We start from the raw sequence: 17,808 nt of genomic DNA, 5'->3' as shown, positions 1-17,808 counted from the left end.
AGACAACTCAGTGGTGAAGAACTGTTTGCAAAACAATGGAGACTCAGCTTGCTGATAGATTGCCTGAAAGAGCAGGGAAAGGGGGACTGGATGACTCAATGGGCTACTAATGGGGTAGGGACTATCGCTTGCCTTTTCTTAGAGCACCATGTCCTTGTACATGATGTCTGCACACTGAAACCTCATGAGCATTGCCAAGCATGCTTGCCCTTGCTTAAGTCTTTATTCATACTCTAATTACTTCTCAGATGAGCAGCACCCCATAGGAATGACTATGCTCAATTCCAACACCTTCAGAAGGTGAAGGGGTCTCCTTTTGCTGCCACCATCATTGGGAGGTTATTTATCAATAAAGCCAATTAAGTGTGTTCCAAATGGTCTTCAGAGATCTTTCTCTCTTCTGTACATTTTATATCCACATCCCAAATGACTTTTTAATCTTCCAGCGTGACCTCCTGTCAGCAGTTTCTCACAGCAGATAGTCTACTTGGTACTGGGAATTGGATCTCTTGGATACTAATTCCAGCTTTGCCACCAATTTACTCTGTAGGGTTGATCAACTCATGTCTTAATTATTTCTGGCTATAAAAATAAGGTCAGGTAGGATTTTTAAAGCTTTTTAAAGTAAAATCAAGAGGATGCTCTAGTGGGAGAAGTTCAATAAGTTGGTGGACAAAACAGCTTGAGCTGAGCAGTGAGAAACACTCGCAAGCCAGGATCACAGCCTTTACTTTGCAATTTTGCCTTAGCTGCAAGGAGATATGAGAAATACTGGGATGCATTGGCACACATGACCGGCTTGCGAGGAGTTTGGCTCTTGTGCTCTGCTAAGCTGAAAGAGCTGCCTTGCCTTCTCAGAGACAGCTGAGCCTCCAAAACCTGGCAGCTGTGTACCCAAAGAACGAACAGCTATCTGATGGTGACAAAACTCAGTGGTGACTACAAGCAATACAGGGTGGAAGACTAAGCTGTGACTGGAAACTATGACAGTGGGATGACTGACTTCCAAATTAGATGTGTGGATACAGAAATACCTGCCAATCCACAGTAAAAGGATTTTGCTATTGTTACTGCCTTCATAAATGCAAGCTCAAGTTCCCCCACACAGATGGACAGCTCAAGGACAAGGCTTTTCACATGCTTAGCCTAAGAGCCCTTTAGCTCATGGTTTAGGTGCCTCTGCTCTAACGCTGGCTAGGACGAACACTAGCTCAGCAGCACCAGAGCTGAACAACTCTGGTCTCTCAGGCAGTCTTGCTCATTTTAGCATGCTCTGAGCTGGGCACTTCTCCTCTTCCTTCCAGCAGGGGAAGTAAGAATGAGTGGCTTACAAACTCCTCAGGTCAGCAGCTGTTAGAAATCCTTATTCCTCATGCATCTTGGTTCCTAGACTAACAAAGTTCTCCTTTTCCTTGGCCAAGAAACATTGCTGGTGAGCAGCTTTCCAACCTGACCAGTCAGTCTCCTCTGATCCAAGAGCACTCAACACAGGATGAGTGTAAAGCAGAGTAGGAATTCAAAGGGAAGACCTGCTAAAACTCATTGTGAGAGGCTAACAGAAGCAAAAATTGAAAAGATGGGCTTAAACTCTAAGATATGAAGATCACAGCAGCACTTTTGAAGCAGTGAAGAGAAACATTTGTGTCAGGGCTACAAAGATGATCAAGGGAGTGGAGCATCTCCCTTATGAGGAGCGGCTGAGGGAGCTGGGGCTCTTTAGTTTGCAGAAGAGGAGACTGAGGGGAGACCTCATTCATGGTTATAAATATTTAAAGGGTGAGTGTCACGAGGATGGAGCCAGGCTCTTCTCGGTGACAAACAATGATAGGACAAGGGGTAACGGACACAAGCTGGAACACAGGAGGTTCCACTTAAATTTGAGAAGAAACTTCTTCTCAGTGAGGGTGACAGAGCACTGGAACAGGCTGCCCAGAGAGGTTGTGGAGTCTCCTTCTCTGGAGACATTCAAAACCCGCCTGGACGCCTTCCTGTGCAACCTCATCTAGGTGTTCCTGCTCCGGCAGGGGGATTGGACTAGATGATCTTTTGAAGTCCCTTCCAATCCCTAACGTTCTGTGATTCTGTGTGATTCTGTGATTCTGTGAACAAATAGCTCTGGGGCAAACCAAAGGGTTGGGAAAGAGAGAACTGTTTGCTTCAGAGAGGGAAAGATGTGTTTCCATTGCTTCTGTCTGGTGATGAATAGAATCACAAAAGATGAGAACATGAGAAAAAGAAGTATACTTGTAGTCAAGTCCTATGTTGACCTTTATCACCCTTTCTTGCCCTGACCAACTTGAGAGAAAAAAAACACCATCTGTTCTTATGGTCCTGGGAGCTTGCAGAAACACTTCAAAGAGTAACAGAGATAAGCTATAAACTATCTCAGCAAAAAATTAGCTTGCAGATCAAATTCCTTCACAAATGCTAATGCCTGGTGATCCAGGAGAGGCAAGACTTGCAGCTAGAGCTAGTGTCTTCTACTAAGCAAAATGACACACTGACACAGTGAAAGAAAAAAAAAGCCAAGGGAAAGCCACCTCTCCTTTGTATCAGAAACAAAGCAGAAAATTTGAGGGGAATTGTATGAAAACCATCTTGCATAAACTGAAATGAGAACCAAAAGACATGACACTGCAGAGCTTCTAAGCATTTACAGAGAAAGATTTTGACAAATCTGGTTTAGAACACAAAAATTGACAGCACCTTCTAGTGCATCTTTGAAAATCAATGCACTCAGAAAAAGGTATTTTGTAAAGGACAAAACAACCCAGTCGCATAAAACCTTTGTGTTGCATGTTAAAAACCTGCAAATCAGTAACAACGAGCAGGCACAGCAATTAAAAGTACAGGCAGTAAATGGTGTCATTTTCTTTTTTACAAATAGTTGACCTTAAAGACAGTGAGGTGCTGCCTCTGCTGTGCTGTGTTGGTGCTCTCTTCTCTCCCTTTTCCCTGGTTTCTGGAGATGCTTCAGCTATGGCCACACACTGCCGCACCAGCCTTTACCTCTTAAATGGTCTAAATTATCTTGGGCATAGGCTCTGCTGATAGGGCTGGTTTGCTTCTGAGCCCGCAGCAGGCGCTGTCATTATCCCTGGGGACTGCATGAGCCATGTCTGCGCTCTGCACCTCACTACAGGGCCTGCTGTCAGCCCTGCTCCCCAGACATGAGCAGGGGTGAGCAGCAGCTCTGTAGCCTGGGCCACAGGCTGCAGCTTCAGACTGCAGCCCTGAAGTGCACACTGGAGATACCCTGAGATATAGAGCATGCAGAAACAAAACCATTTTCTTGACCTTTGGTCACATCCATCCATCCATCTCATGGACCACATCTGCACTGCGCTATTTCTGCCAATTGATTTTGCCTCAGAGAGTAAAAAAATTCACCCTCCACCACCTCCAGACGCCCTGGGCACTGGCAATATCCCCAGGTTGGAGAGAATGATGCTGGCAAAGAGCAGATCTGTTGGCTGGCCTCACATTTCGCAGACAACTGGCCCTTGCACTGCATCAGATGCCTGGGTGGCACAGCGGGGGCTGCAGCATGTCAGAGCCCGCTGGCACAGATTGCAGAGCACACCTAAGTGCAGCAGATGCTCGCATGAGAAAAGCCCTCGCAAATGTGCTGAGCAATGGGTAAGAGTTGCAGCTGGAAGAAACAGAACTGTATCTGCTGCTCACTGAATGCAAAATAGGAAAAGGCCAGGTGAAGGCATTATTGCCATAATCCAGAGCAGGATGTTCTGCTGCCATATGAAAGGTGCCCGTAGGTGAGTTACACTGTTTGTTCACTACAGCTGTTAAAAATAAGATGAAAGTAGCTGCATGTGAGAGTATTCCTACCTACATACAGAAAGCAAAGCAGGGAGGAACAATTGGCATGTACAATCTATGAGATTTAGACTGAAGAGTGGAGCACCAATCAGGGAATCTGGAGTGTATCACCTGCTTGATGTTTAGGCTACGTGTTGCGTGGTCCCTATCACTTCACTGTACTGCCCTTTAACCAGCATTGCAAATCATGATCGACAGGACTCTGATGGCCTTACCTGTGTTGAGCAGATTCTTGTTCAACCCTTGGTTTCATATAAAGTGACTACAATAGGTGGATTGGGGAGCAAGTATTTGTGGAGAGCATTGATAGTCTTAATACTTGTGTTGTAAAACACCTGGAAACATGCGAAGATAAGACATGGCAATGTAATGAACCATTATGTAGAAATACCAATAGAAATAATAGTGAGGAAAAGCAGTGAAGATGGTCAGGAATATATTTTCCCAGCCATAAGTTCGTCACCAGTGTGTTCATGTTGGAGTGTTCGATATATTTCATTAGCTAAATCCATTTGGTACTGGCATGGTCTACTCCTCAAAGGGAACAGGTAGAGACTGACCTGGTCCTGATGCTGCAATTTGACTTGCTCCAGCTGCAGCCTGTGTTGCTCCTGCAGGCTCTCCCTCTTGGTGTTGTATTCCTCCTGCAGCCGCTGCTCCAGTGCCTGCAGCTCCTCCTGCTGCTGCCTGCGAAGCTGCTTTACCTCCTCCTCAAAGCACCTCTCCAGCTCCTCCTTCTCGCTCTGTAGTTTCTTCCATCTCGCTGTGTTGAGGTCTGTGGAGACAAGACCATACAGGCAGGGTCTCAACCCCTCATGGGCAAATGGTGGCATCAGATCTTTTAGTACAGCAGTGAGCATAGTGGTTCTCGTCAACACTGGAGCTCCCATGAATATCAGCCATCAACAAGTGCTTGCTGTCACTTCTCTCTCTGTCCTTCTCTCTCATAAACATATACATGTGCATTTGTTTAAATAGAGGCACTGGCAGAGTTTGTAGAAGCCTATGAAAAACTGGGATATTATTGTTGTTGTTGTTATTATTATTAACAATAAGAATAGTAGTATTAGTAGTAGTAGCAGCAGCAGCAGCAGCAGCAGCAGCAGCAGCAGGGAACTCCATGGACTTGAAGGGTAACTGGATGTCCCTTCTTGACCAGCACAGTCTTGGATCCACAAATCAAGGCTTTGGGGCTTTTGCTTTTACTTGGATATAAAAAACAGCATGTGAGACAATCACCTGATAGAAAGCCTTTCAACCGGGACACAAGATTTTTCTCACCTCCTTCTCTCAAGCCACAGTCGTGGCTAAGTCCTCACTTCCAGCTATGTGCCAGGAAGGCAGAAGCTGCCTGGGCTCTCAAGGCACATCCTTCACACGTGCTTGCAGGGGGTGTGATTGATCACTTGACCAGGAGGAGATGCATCTCACACATGTCATTTTCCAGCTGTTAGAAGCTGCTCACCCCATAAAACTGTCTTTCTCACCAGCAACATCGAGTACCTCTTGAATCCATTAAGGCACACTTGCTTGAAATATTTTTAGATTCAAGTCACTATCTTGTGTGCTTCATGGAATCAGAGGACGCAAATGAGAGGCTGGTACTGAAGGCAATCTGAAAATATGAAAGCTTTATTTTTCTGAACTAACTGAGTGACCACGTCTGAATTCACAACCATGTCTACAATTAGTTTCAAGAGGTGCAACTCTGACAGTTCCATGAAGTCAGGAATGTTCAGGCTATTTCCTCATGTGGTTCTTCACCTATATTGTTCACTGGGTCCCAGAACAGCAGTGTCATGAACACTGCACCCCTGGCCTTTTGCTGAAGAATAATTGCAAACAATTCAGATATTGAAGACCTAATGTAATTTGGACAAAGTCAGCCAGATTACATTTAGTGAGCAACTTTGCTCACTTGAAAAGATCTAACAGATGGCAAGTGACTAAAACCACCATTCAAAACAACACTAGAGAAGAAGAAATATGTTTTTAATGGCAATGCTAGACCTTCTTTCTTATTTAGACCCATAGCTAGTTTAGAAAAATTAACACCTTTTGAATATACCGTCTGTATTAGCCACTCATTCTTCCTTTGCCTTTCAAAATGCACGCGCCACTCACAGACCTGTATGGCATTGTAAAGCAGTGAATTGGAAGAAGCTATCTGATGTCAAATGATAGGACAAGGGGCAATGGGAGCAAGCTGGAGCATAGGAGGTTCCATGTGAACGTGAGGAAAAACTTTTTACTGTAAGGGTGACAGAGCACTGGACCAGGCTGCCCAGAGAGGTTATGGAGTCTCCTTCTCTGGAGACATTCAAAACCCACCTGGACACGTTCCTGTGTGACCTAGTCTAGGTGATCCTGCTCTGGCAGGGAGGTTGGACTGGATGATCTTTCGAGGTCCCTTCCAACTCCTAATATTCTGTGATTCTGTGTTTCTTTGATTCTGTGATCTCCCTTGGTAGACAACTTCTGAATGTTTCAAAAACATATTTATCCTATGACCATATATTTGCTCAACATCTGGCAAACCCCCTCCCATGTTTTCCTGTCTCTTCCTACTGTGGTGTCAGACTATGCTCATTTTTTTCAGGATAGTAACAATTTATCAAAGTCAACTACTGCTGTGACCACAGGTCATGTTAGTTGTATCCATGTAAGGTGGTTTGGGCACCCAAGCTATCCATCCCCTTCCCCACACAGTGATTTTTCACCCTGTTTGGAGCTCTGCTTTCACACTTACTGGACAACAATCTCCAGACTTGCTCAGGATGCCCAGACAGATGTCACTACTGGGGTTCTGCTCTGATCCTGATGTTTTCCGGAGCACTGAGAGGGACTTTCAAGCTCTCTGTTCCTTACAGAAAGAGTGAAAGTGAGCCTGAACCTGTGCACTTAGCACTGCAGCAGCAGCACATAAAAAGCTTTCCCACCTGCCTTATACCCAAAATAAACAGCCCAGTTTATAAGGTCATTAGCTGAAATATCTTGTCTCCTGGTGGTTTGGATTATAGGTCTAAACCCTTTTTCTTGCTTTTTACTTCTTGATTTTCTTTGGCATGCAAAGCAATCCCAGAGCTGGAGGACAAGGGGTAACTCTTGCAGCTTTGTGTTCAGTAGAATTCAAATTTACTTAAGCTTTAAATTGGAGCTGTAATGAACCCTGTCTCTCTTCAGCCTCTCTAATGAGATTACCCAGCACACAGGGAGGGCTGGGCAATGAAATGACATGCTCTAAACAAATGAAAGTTCATCTGAAACAGTATCTGTAGCCTAAAACACAAAACTCTTTGCATCTTGCAAATCAAACCCTGATGCAGGTGCAAAATGGAGGGAAGAGGAAAGCAGGGAAGGAGTGTCTTCATGGCACATTTTCCAGACACCCAACAATGTTATTTGAGGCAGAAAATGAGGCCATTGCCCAGGAAATATGCCCTATATTGAATATCAGACACCTCTGACAAGAAGGAGTGATCCCTACCAGAGTGCTCCAGAATAAGACAAATGAGACCAAGAACTCAAGTGGTGAGGAAAGACTGAATCTCTTCTTAGACAGGAGATGGACATTTAGGCCTGGCTCTACTGGGATGGGAGTAGCAGAAGGTGACATCTGTGCAGTCCAGTACAAGGTTTGTGGCTCCCTTACCCATCTGGGGAGCAGGAACCAGCATGGGAGAGCTTGCCTTGCTGGAGCCAGCGGTCAACCAGCTGTAACTTCAGCAGGGGGTTCTGGTGAACCAGTCTGGGTTACCTCCTGCAAGGCCCCAACAACAGATGCCCAAACAGAATCATAGAATCATAGAATGTGATGTGTTGGAAGGGAACTTTAGAGGTCATCCAGTCCAACACCCCTGCACTGAGCAGGGTCAATGTTACCAGATCAGGTTGCTCAGAGCCCCGTCAAGCCTGACCTTGAATATCTCCAGGGATAGGGCCTCCACTACCTCATTGGGCAACCTGTGTCAGTGTTTCACCACCCTCATGGTGAAAAACTTCTTCCTAATGTCTAGTCTAAATCTGCCCTGCTCTAGTTTAAAACCATTGGCCCTTGATCTGTCGCTACACGCCCTTGTAAGCAGTCCCTCCCAAGCTTTCTTGTACGCCCCTTCAGGAAAGTCTATAAGGTCCCCCTGGAGCCTTCTCTTCTCCAGGCTGAACAACCTCAACCCTCTCAGCCGGTCCTCGTAGGGGAGGTGCTCCAGCTCTCTGATAATTTTTGTGGCCCTGTTCTGGACCCACTCCGTCATTTCCACGTCCTTGAGGGCTCCAAAGCTGGACACAGTACTTCAGGTGAGGTTTTATCAGAGCAGAGTAGAGGGGCAGAATCACCTCTGTCGTCCTGCTGATCACACTTCTTGTGATGCAGCCCAGGATGCGGTTGGCCTTCTGGGCTGCAAGTGCACGTTGCCAGCTCATGTCCAGCTTTTTGTCCACCAGTACCCCCAAGTCCTTTTCCACAGGGCTGCTCTCTATCACCTGCTAATGTTGCTGGAGAAGACTGAATTTTGCTTTCAGCCATTAGAATATGGATACTGTAATAGTGAGCTCCTCTTGCAGAAAAAAAGAAATAATAATCACTAAGAAAACTTATATAAATATATTACTGACATGAGACAGGACAAGCAGAGCCCAACTGCTCTCAGCTGCCATCGAGAGGAGTTATAACCCGGTTTTTATTTTTCCTTCTCTGTAGGTATTTTAATTGATGCTTACAGGTTGGAAATGATAGATATAACATGGCATTTCCTGGGATAACAGCATGCTGGGTTAAATGACAGTGGCTGCCCTTGCTTCCCTACTCCCTGAGCATCGAGTGGCTTTTACAGTGTGCAACAGATGAGCAAAACCCATTTCAGGCTGGGTTGGGAGGGTGAGGGAAAGGGAAATGTCACTAAGGATATGATCCTCTCGCACAAACTCTCTGCAGCCCAGCCTCCCCAGCCCTGGCACTCTGCATTTGGGAGGGTAACTCCTGTGGGAACAGGAGGGCTGGCGTCATGTGGCCTTGCACAGGGACCATCAGCTTCTGACATAAGAAATGGGCTCTTTGCCCAAAAGTGATGGCAAGCTCTGAGTACTCTGCTCTTCCTCCTGAACCTTGGCTGCAGATTCATAGACAAATCACAGCCACCTCACTCAGGTTAATGGTCCTCCAACCAGGAGACATATCCAAGAGCAAGCAGCACACAGGCTTTGGCTTTCAAATTCTCAAGAATATAGATAATACAAATTTAAAACTTGACATCTGATCAACTTGCATTCATCTATGTTTCTATGCATCTCCATCCCTCCTCTCAATCCACTTCACATGTAATTTGTCTGACAGCAAAGCAGCAGGTAATTCTGAAATTTAATTTCCATTAGTTTGAAGGGAAACAGCTGGTGTTCAAAATCTCTTTATTCCAGGAGTCTCCATGTTGCAGCTGAAATGTGCTTATATTTATAATTTATAAAGATGGATGTCTTCAGTGTAGGACGATTGCTTGTCATGTTTTTCTAGCTTTGGTATTTCTAGCAAAACACATGAGCGAATATTATTACGTAAAATAACAAGTCCCTCAGCGTTTATAGAGGCCACATTCGTCCTCAGGGCTGTAAAGGGAGAAGCACTTTCCTATGTCACTGCATGCTGGTTTCAGGCGAAGTGTGATACTTCATAGCAGTGCTGGGGGTAAAGGTGGACCTAAATATTTTGCCTGACTCCTGAAGGGTGTAGGTCTCCACAGGCTGTTTTACACATGTTCCATCACTGTTACTGCTTCAGCAGTGGTTTTACCGAAAGAGATTTCCTTAAAAATATATTCTGACTTTTCTGAACAGTGGATTATATTTTACAGTTTAATTGCTTTGTATAGCAGAATCCTGCAGTTTCTGTTGAAGTTAACAAAGACTTGTGCTTTCAAAACCGAGCACATTCAGCACCTAGATCATAATTCTGAATTAGAGTTATTGTCTGAACAGCTAAATGTTGGATACACTGCCTGTATCAACCTTGGCTAGCCCAGCCTTGTTTTACTGATTCATCCAGTCATTTGCATCAATGAGTCTGACATGGTGAATTTACACATGAGAAATCAGGAATTTCTGATCAACACTCATGCTATTTAACTGGACTGGTTATTTTTAAATTAATGAGAGACTACTTATCAAAGTGACAGAGACAAGTCAGAACTACCACTTGTACCTCACTTTCCTTCCCATGATACTGCCACTTGCAAAAGCATTAATGAAAATGAGCAGACCCAACCCACTAGAAAGAGGTAGGGCTTTCAAATGAGAAGTGGATATTCAATTGAGAGCTTCTGATGTGCCCTGCCTAAAGAATGCACCAGTGGCAACAACTCCTCTGTGAGAGCTGTGAGGATGCAAAGGCTGGCATCAGGGAATAACTACACATGCTGTTTTGCTACTGCTGCAATATCCTTTGGCCTTGGGAACAACAAAGGTCTCTATGAAATGATGATCAGCCGAAAAATTTCAGATAGGCACAGTGGAGAGCACAAGCTGTTTGGCATCAGAAAAGTGCTGTGCTCAGCTTTTCTGCCATGTGGTGTCATAGGCAAGGTGAAGATGAAGCACAGGGAGGATCTGCAGTTCTGTCCATCTCATGGGAGTTTGGCCTGAGCCGCCCTTTGTGGACCAAGTCACCCTCCCACCATGTGACAATATCTGTGCTTAATGTGTGCCCAGCACCTGCGCTCCCACATGCAGGGAAAGCAGAGAGGTCCCCCTGTCCAGAGCTCCAGCCATCAGTGGTTCCAACACCTTTGGGTGCTCAAGGTGTTCTCAGGATTTATGAAGAACAATTTGTCTAGTAAAGGGGATGCACAGTATGTGTGGTGAGGGACTCATCTCCACATCAAAGAGGTAAAATCACGGTTCCCTGCAAAGCCACAAAACCCCTTGCTGCTGGACTTCAGAAGACATCTCGTCACATGTATGCAGGTACCCCAAGATCAGCTCACAGGGAATAACTGCTTTTGTGTAAAGCTAGAAAATAACTTTGTTGTTACTCTGCTTATACTACTTACCAACTTCATCCCTGATCTTTGCAAGCTCGACTCCTAACTCCTTTATTTTCACAAGGGCATTTTCATTCTGTTTAACGAAAAAGAGAGATAAATACGTATAGACCTCAGGTTTATCCCAGATAAACACTTTCACATGTTCATTTAGTAAAGCAGATTAGATTAATTCCTCAGATTTTTTTCTTTTTTTCTTTTTATTGTGAAGGATTATAATGAACTCATTCAGTTTGTAAATCAAGCTTACACTGGCTACAGATACCTTGTATCTCCATGAATATATGTACACACACTCAGGTGCACAGAACAGCACAAAATACTCTATTTACTCACATTTATCTAAAAAGGCTTTTGTATTTTTCTATCATTTTGTGTTCAATCTGTTTATCATTTATGGATGGACTGCATGTACAAGATGGTTTTATTAATTCTGTTATACCATCTTCATCTATTTATGCCTGCATTTAACCACCTCTAAACATAGTAATATGTTCACTCAGTCAGATTTGCAGAGCAGGTTACTGTATTTACACCATTCTAGGCATGGTGGGCATACCCACTGAGACACCACTAATGGCTGATGTAAATGTCTATTTCCACATTTATTTCTGGTATTTTATTGTTTGTAAAGAACAAGAGCTCCTTTCCTCAACCTGTCTCAAAAGAAATCTGAATACTTAAGGAATTAAAACAGATGAGCTGGCCAAAGGAAAAGGGAAACATATTTACATTAACAATGCTAAGGTGTTATTACTAAAGCGCAAGGCCTTTGCCAGCAGACGTCTCATGAGTGCTGTGCAAACCGACAAAGAAAAGCCTCGGGAAAATCTACTGGAGTTTGGTTTAGTACAATAAATCCCAGCATAATGGTTCAAGCACAAGGGCACTTTAAATTAGAATGTATCCTGAATCACATTAGGAAGAAGACAAAGAAATTTATCCTGCTGGGAAGATCACTAATGATTAGGAAAACTAGATCAGGCTTCTATAAATATGTGCCAGGTTAGAAAAGGCCAAGAATCTCTAAATGACACTACAGAAAAATTATATTCAAGAGAAAAGGCAGTGTAGTAGCAAATAGAATTAAAAGGAGTCCTAGAAAGTAAATATTTCAGTAATAAGCAAGCAAGGCTAATAAAAACCTAGGGCATAGAAAGGATTAGTTCAGCAGCAGAATACAGAGCAAATAGGATAGCAAATAAGTTCTGTCTTACCAAAACAAAAGCTGGAAAAAAAAATTATTTCAGAGCTTAATGTTTGTGCTTATTTTTCCTGCGTCTAATGCTCAATTCTGTTAAGAGAAATAACACAACAGCTTTTTTTTTATAATACCAGGAAACTGGAATCTGAAATTTAAATCCCTTATGCACTGTTTTTTGGGGATGATTTCTGCCAGATCCAAGGGACACACTTTCTGGGAAGTTTTGCTGTAAGCAGTGATTAACTGAGCTGATTTGAGAGCCTTGGGTGCCCGTGGAGACCCAGGTGATGTGGACATCTTTCTTACTCAGCTATGAGAAGAAGCCAGACACGCAAGGCTGAGCTCCTCCAGACAGCCAGCTCCATACATTGCTGAGTAATGCACAGGGGGTGTGCGTCAGGACTGCAGAGTCCCCAGTCCTGACCGACTGCATTAGGCTCAGAGTAAAATAGAGTGGGTTGTTCTGTGCTGGGGTTAGTTTAAAAAAAATAAATAAAAAGCTATGAAAAAAAAAGGTGTAGATAAATACAGCCTGGTATGTTAAAAAAGCAGAACCTTCACACAGATTCCTAAACCACCAGTCTTACAGAGATAAGGTTTCCCCTTTTGGAGAATATCACTGTGTCTGCCTATACTGTCTGCTGAACTCACTGGAGTAATTTTGAGAAGTGTTCTTGACAGATCGCCAGGACTGGTGCCCTTGAAGGAATGTGCACAAAAACAATTTAAAGCAAGGGAGCTCTGTACAAATCACTGCCAGCACCTACAGACAAGCACAGCTCTGTGGGATTGTCACTATTCTACTTATATGAAGGAAATGAAAAGCAAGTAAAAAAATAATATCCTAGGAAATAAAAAGATGTTAAAATTTTGATCCCCCATAAGAAATTTTACAGACTCCTTTTTTTACATTATGTTTTATCTTAGATGAGGTTTATCCTACCCTTGAGGACACTTGGTGGTGAGACTTTCCCCAAAAGAACGGAGAATCGCCATGCTGCCAGCTTACAAATGCTATCCTGTAACTCAGACTCCAGCATGGACACCACTCCACCAGGTCAGCGGACCTCCTGGTTGCCTCCCACCATGCTGAGGCTGCGGTTTCCAGAGCCTCTGGGGCTATCTCAAGCATTGCTGTTGGCACATCTCAGGTGCCTTCGCTGTCATCTTCCCGCCCTGTCAATACTTCTTGCATTGTATTTCATTATTTAGCTTGTATTTCATTTTGGTTAGAGCTTTCTGACTGCTCTTCGGGACCTCATATTTATGTTTGCTGGGAGGTCAGATATGCAAAGGTTGCCCTCAGTGCCAAGGTCTCAGCTAGTCCCTCAGAAGGTTCTCTTAGAGAGCAACAGCACAAGTACTTATCTTCCTCTTCTGCAAGAGAGGAAAGGTGCAGTTTTGGCTAATCATCATATCAGCCTCGTGGCCTCCTGGATGCTCAGTGAACTTACAAATCCCTGATGTTTTCTGTTACCGTAACCTGCTTTGTCAGTGTAACGTGATAGGTTTGGACTGCACACGTTCCTGCAACCAGTGTGAACACAACATTAATATGAAATGAAAAAGCCTCTCCTTGTTATCATCAATGGGGCTCTGCAGAAAACCAGCACTCCAGTGTCAGTGCAGCTGGGAATGCCAGCGCTTAGGAAATCAAATGTTACAGTAGAGCAAAACTGGATCTGACGTTAGAATGTAAAGCTATCAGGTCCAATGCTGAGATTCATATAGGTCCAATGTCAAAACATCAAAGCAATTAGAAAATTCACAAGCACGCAAGGAAAAATCTGCCAAAACAAATGTATAAGAAACCAAGTTAATGGGATATCCCATTGATTTAATCAATCTTCATTAATATTTATGTCAACAAAGTACTAGAAAGAGAAGACAGGGCAAGCAGGAACCTTCGCTGCCCTCCCAAGAGTTTTGTGTCCATCAGGCTCAGCATATCATAGAATCATAGAATCATAGAATGCCAGGTTGGAAGGGCTGACAAGGTTCATCTAGTCCAGCCTCTCAAGGTAAAAGTATAGTTTAAATGAGATGAGTCAGCACCCTGTCAAGCTGACTCTTAAAACTGACCAATGTAGGGGAATTCACCACTTCCCCTGGGAGATTGTTCCAGTGTCTGATTGATCACATGGTAAAAAAGCCAAGCAACTTGTGTTCACTACCACTCGTCTTCTTCATGTGACTCCTTGTGAAAAAGGAGTCTCCATCTTCTTGGTAGCCACCCTTTACATACTGGTACATCGAGATAAGGCCCCCTCTAAGCCTTCTCTTCCCAAGGCTGAACAGGCCCATTTTTCTCAGCTTTTCTTCATTCAGCAGGTCTCCCAGTCCTCTGGTCATCGTCGTGGCCCTTCTCTGTACCCTTTCCAACCTGTCCGCATCTTTTTTGTATAGCAGGGACCAAAATTTGACACAGTACTCAAAGTGTGGTCTGACCAGTGCAAAGGAGCTTTGTAGGTATCCTTTACTAGGCATAGGTTGGAGTCAAGCCATTGAGGGTGAGTGACTAAGGGCCAAATCCAACTCAGGTTTAAAAAGGCTCAACAAACATACCAGTGACACAGCCATTTCCAGTGGGTGAAAAGATCAGAGACTCTGTAAGGAGATTGTGCAAATATCCAGAGTTTCAGTGTAGCAGTTAAATGGCAAAAGAGAAAAAAAAAGCTTCAATGCTATTTGGGATTATTTTTCCTGGCCAAAATATAAAAGCAAAACAGTGAGTTTTTTACAAATTAAAATGCTGCATTAATTTTTCAGTTACTTTTAATGAATGATGGATTTCACTATTGCTTGGAAAACTGATGAGAAAGATCTTCCATTGGCTGCACCCCAAGAAATGACCCTGATACTGAAGTAATTTTCATAAAATAAAATTACACTCATGATGGAACTGAAGGAAACCTTCCTCATTCCTGTACTCTACAACACAATGATTAAGTCTTATGTCTGGAATATGTCCCATCTCCTTAGACAGAAGGAAAAATAGAGTAGCACAGGTAGAATTATATGTTTGCTCTGTGCTTAAATTACTGCTCTGTTGAATAGAAGACACAGGAGCGACTCTTTTTCCTATCATCAGCTTTATAACATAAGACCTCCCAATACCTCTCCCATGAAAGGCTTAATGTCGGACTGCATTTCAGCAAGTGAAGCAGTCATTGAAAATGGCATTTATGTGTTCTCCATTTAACTCAAAACTCTCTCAAGATAGACTGAGGTAAGACTATATTGGTGCAACATGCAAGCATCTCCAGAAAAACTGGCAGGTAGTCAGGCAGGTAGGCAGAGAGGTAGGAAGGAAGGAGGAATTTGTCCAATTAAATAACAGTGGACAAAAATTAGGAGTGTCGTTCATAAAAGTATCTGCAGGATTCAGATATAACTGTGTGTGAGGACCTGAAAAAAACACTTGGTAAAATGCCATGATACAGGCCTGAGGATGGGCAAGATGCTGGTGCTGTCCAGACAAAGAAGACAAGTAATGGTGATGGCCTGGAGGTAGAGGCTGGATGGGCCTCTGAACAACCTGGTCTAGTTGGGTATGTCCCAGCTCATGGCAGAGGAGTTGGACCTAAATGCCCTTTAAAGGTACCTTCCAACCCAAACCATTCTGTGATTCTATGACAGGCTCTGCTTTAGCTACACGGAGCTTCAGCTGACAGATAGACCTCCTGGAGGAGACATCCTCAGGGAGACAGGTCAAGATTTTACTTTGGACCAGGAATAATTGTGGGATGGGGAGGTAGAACTGAGCTTTGCTTTAGAGTATCTCTCCTCTGAGAACTGCAAACTCCTGAGAGATAATAATTCATTAGAAATGTTAATTAATTAAACCCCCAGGTACTTTTTAACAATAGGTAAGTAACAGTAGATCCACTGCACAAATGGGTCAGATCAGACAAGGAACATCAGAAAATGGCCCAGACTCACATAGGAGTTCAACTGAAGCTGGGAAGTAAACATAGGAGACTGTACTTAACTCCCCAAATCAACATTTCTCTCCTCCCAGCCAACTTATATGTCTGCTTATATTCTCAAGTCCAAATAAATGTACAGTATCTCCATGAACACTTCCAAGTTCTCTACTTTTACCTAAAAATACACACTGCACACAGATGCTCTGTGGCACTTGTTATTAAACCTGCTCCTTCAGGATATCTTTTCTGTATCCAATGCTTTTAAAATATTAAAAAAAAAGACTGACCTGCAAATGGTGCTTAGTCACTGTTATGCTTTATTCAGAGTTCCCTGCGGCAAGGCCTTATATTATCATTGGAAAAAGAAGCATATACATTGGGAATTCTCTTGTAGCAATAAATATTTCAGATGATACTTGTAGAAGCAATAACAGAATCCCACTGCAGCTGATGTTCAAAATTATTTACAGTCTTCCTTCAAAAAACAGGTGTTTTAACACTGCTGTTTCAATCATGCTGGTTATCATGTAAGCCCCTCTTATAATACTCTTCAGGTTAAAGTTTACGAGCACCTAGACATCCTCCAGTGACTGTACTTTAACAAGTTTTATATTAAGCCATACATTTTTTCTTAACCTGGTTAGCAGGCTATATTTGAACACACTATTATGTAAATTTGAGATACTCTCAGCTTTTTATTAGAGTATATGAATATTTTAAAAAGCCAAATTCTAACAAAATATACTGCACAAGCATGTGTTTCTGCCAGGATATTTTTCTATTAAGTAAATTAAATGCATATGTTCATTCTCTCCCTCTTCTGTACATACTTAAAATCCAGGGAAATTTCCAGAAGAACAGTGTGAAAAGGTATGTGTTAGATATGTCCCACAACTTCTCTCACACATGCTATTCACCTGCTACCTGTAGATATGTACTTACCTCTGCACTGAGGTTTTTGTTACGTGACCCATTTCGGTGCCTGGGAATTTGATTTAGATTGACCCTGACATAAAAAAACCATGCAGTTTGGCCTTGTTTCACTTCTCTTAGATTGGAGGATCAATCCTCTGTGAGAAAGGAGCATCATTAGAGAGGCAAAAACTTTAGGATAGCCAGAGGTTGAATAATCTTTCTTCAAACTTTAAAACTCCGTGCAAGTTTCCTTTATAACTTGTACTCCACAAGGTTATTAAAAATGTATGAAAAGCTTAACAAGAAATCAAGCCAGCTGTTACTACAGAAGATGTCACCGGTCACTTCTTGTTTCACGAAAAGCCGACCTTTACATTCCGACTGCAGGATAAAATTATGTAAGGCACTGCAGTGCATGGGAAAGCTGCAGCCAGACTCGTCCCTGCTGACCGAGAGCTCAGCGCACCGTAACTAAGAGCAGCCCCGTTCCCCTCTCCTCCACCCCGGGATGCTCACACTCCACCGGCGCCGGCTGGAAGCAGCTGCGCAGGCTCTGCGGCGGTAAGGGGTTCGTGCCCTTTCCCTAAAGGATAAAAAGAGGCAAAAGTACCGTCTCGTCCTGGCACCGAACGCGGGAAAAACACTTGGAGCAGCATTGGCCCATCCTGGCAGGACCCCCCCCAGCCTCGCCCGGAGCCGGAGGGCGAGCCCCGGGCGATGCCACTATCAAAAAGAGCCGTCGCGCCCCCTCACGCCGGGGCTGGGCGCGGTCCCCTGGGCTACCTGATGCCTCCCGGGGCGCCGGGGAATGCCCGCGGCGCGGAGCTGGGAGAGTGGAGGGGAGGGTGGCTACCCGGGCGCCGCCAGAGGCAGAGGCTCAGGCAGGTCCGCGGGG

General features: G+C 43.8%; 1 protein-coding gene across 1 annotated transcript in view; it reads right to left on the bottom strand.

The window, feature by feature from the left end:
- The window catches only part of MTUS2 (microtubule associated tumor suppressor candidate 2), a gene marked incomplete at its 5' end in the record, with an annotated part of 160,396 nt that overhangs the window by 14,227 nt on the left and 128,361 nt on the right, over window positions 1-17,808 (bottom strand). Inside the window, 2 exons of the mRNA XM_010184549.1 lie at window positions 4,398-4,612; window positions 10,875-10,941. Coding sequence (XP_010182851.1) covers window positions 4,398-4,612; window positions 10,875-10,941 — 282 coding nt within the window. The remainder of the gene's footprint in view (window positions 1-4,397; window positions 4,613-10,874; window positions 10,942-17,808) is intronic.

Source organism: Mesitornis unicolor, unplaced genomic scaffold, assembly GCF_000695765.1.
Source record: "Mesitornis unicolor isolate BGI_N332 unplaced genomic scaffold, ASM69576v1 scaffold3835, whole genome shotgun sequence".
NCBI classification, from domain to species: Eukaryota; Metazoa; Chordata; class Aves; order Mesitornithiformes; family Mesitornithidae; genus Mesitornis; species Mesitornis unicolor.
Note: the sequence above shows the minus strand (reverse complement) of the source record. Positions and strands in the feature narration are given on the sequence as shown.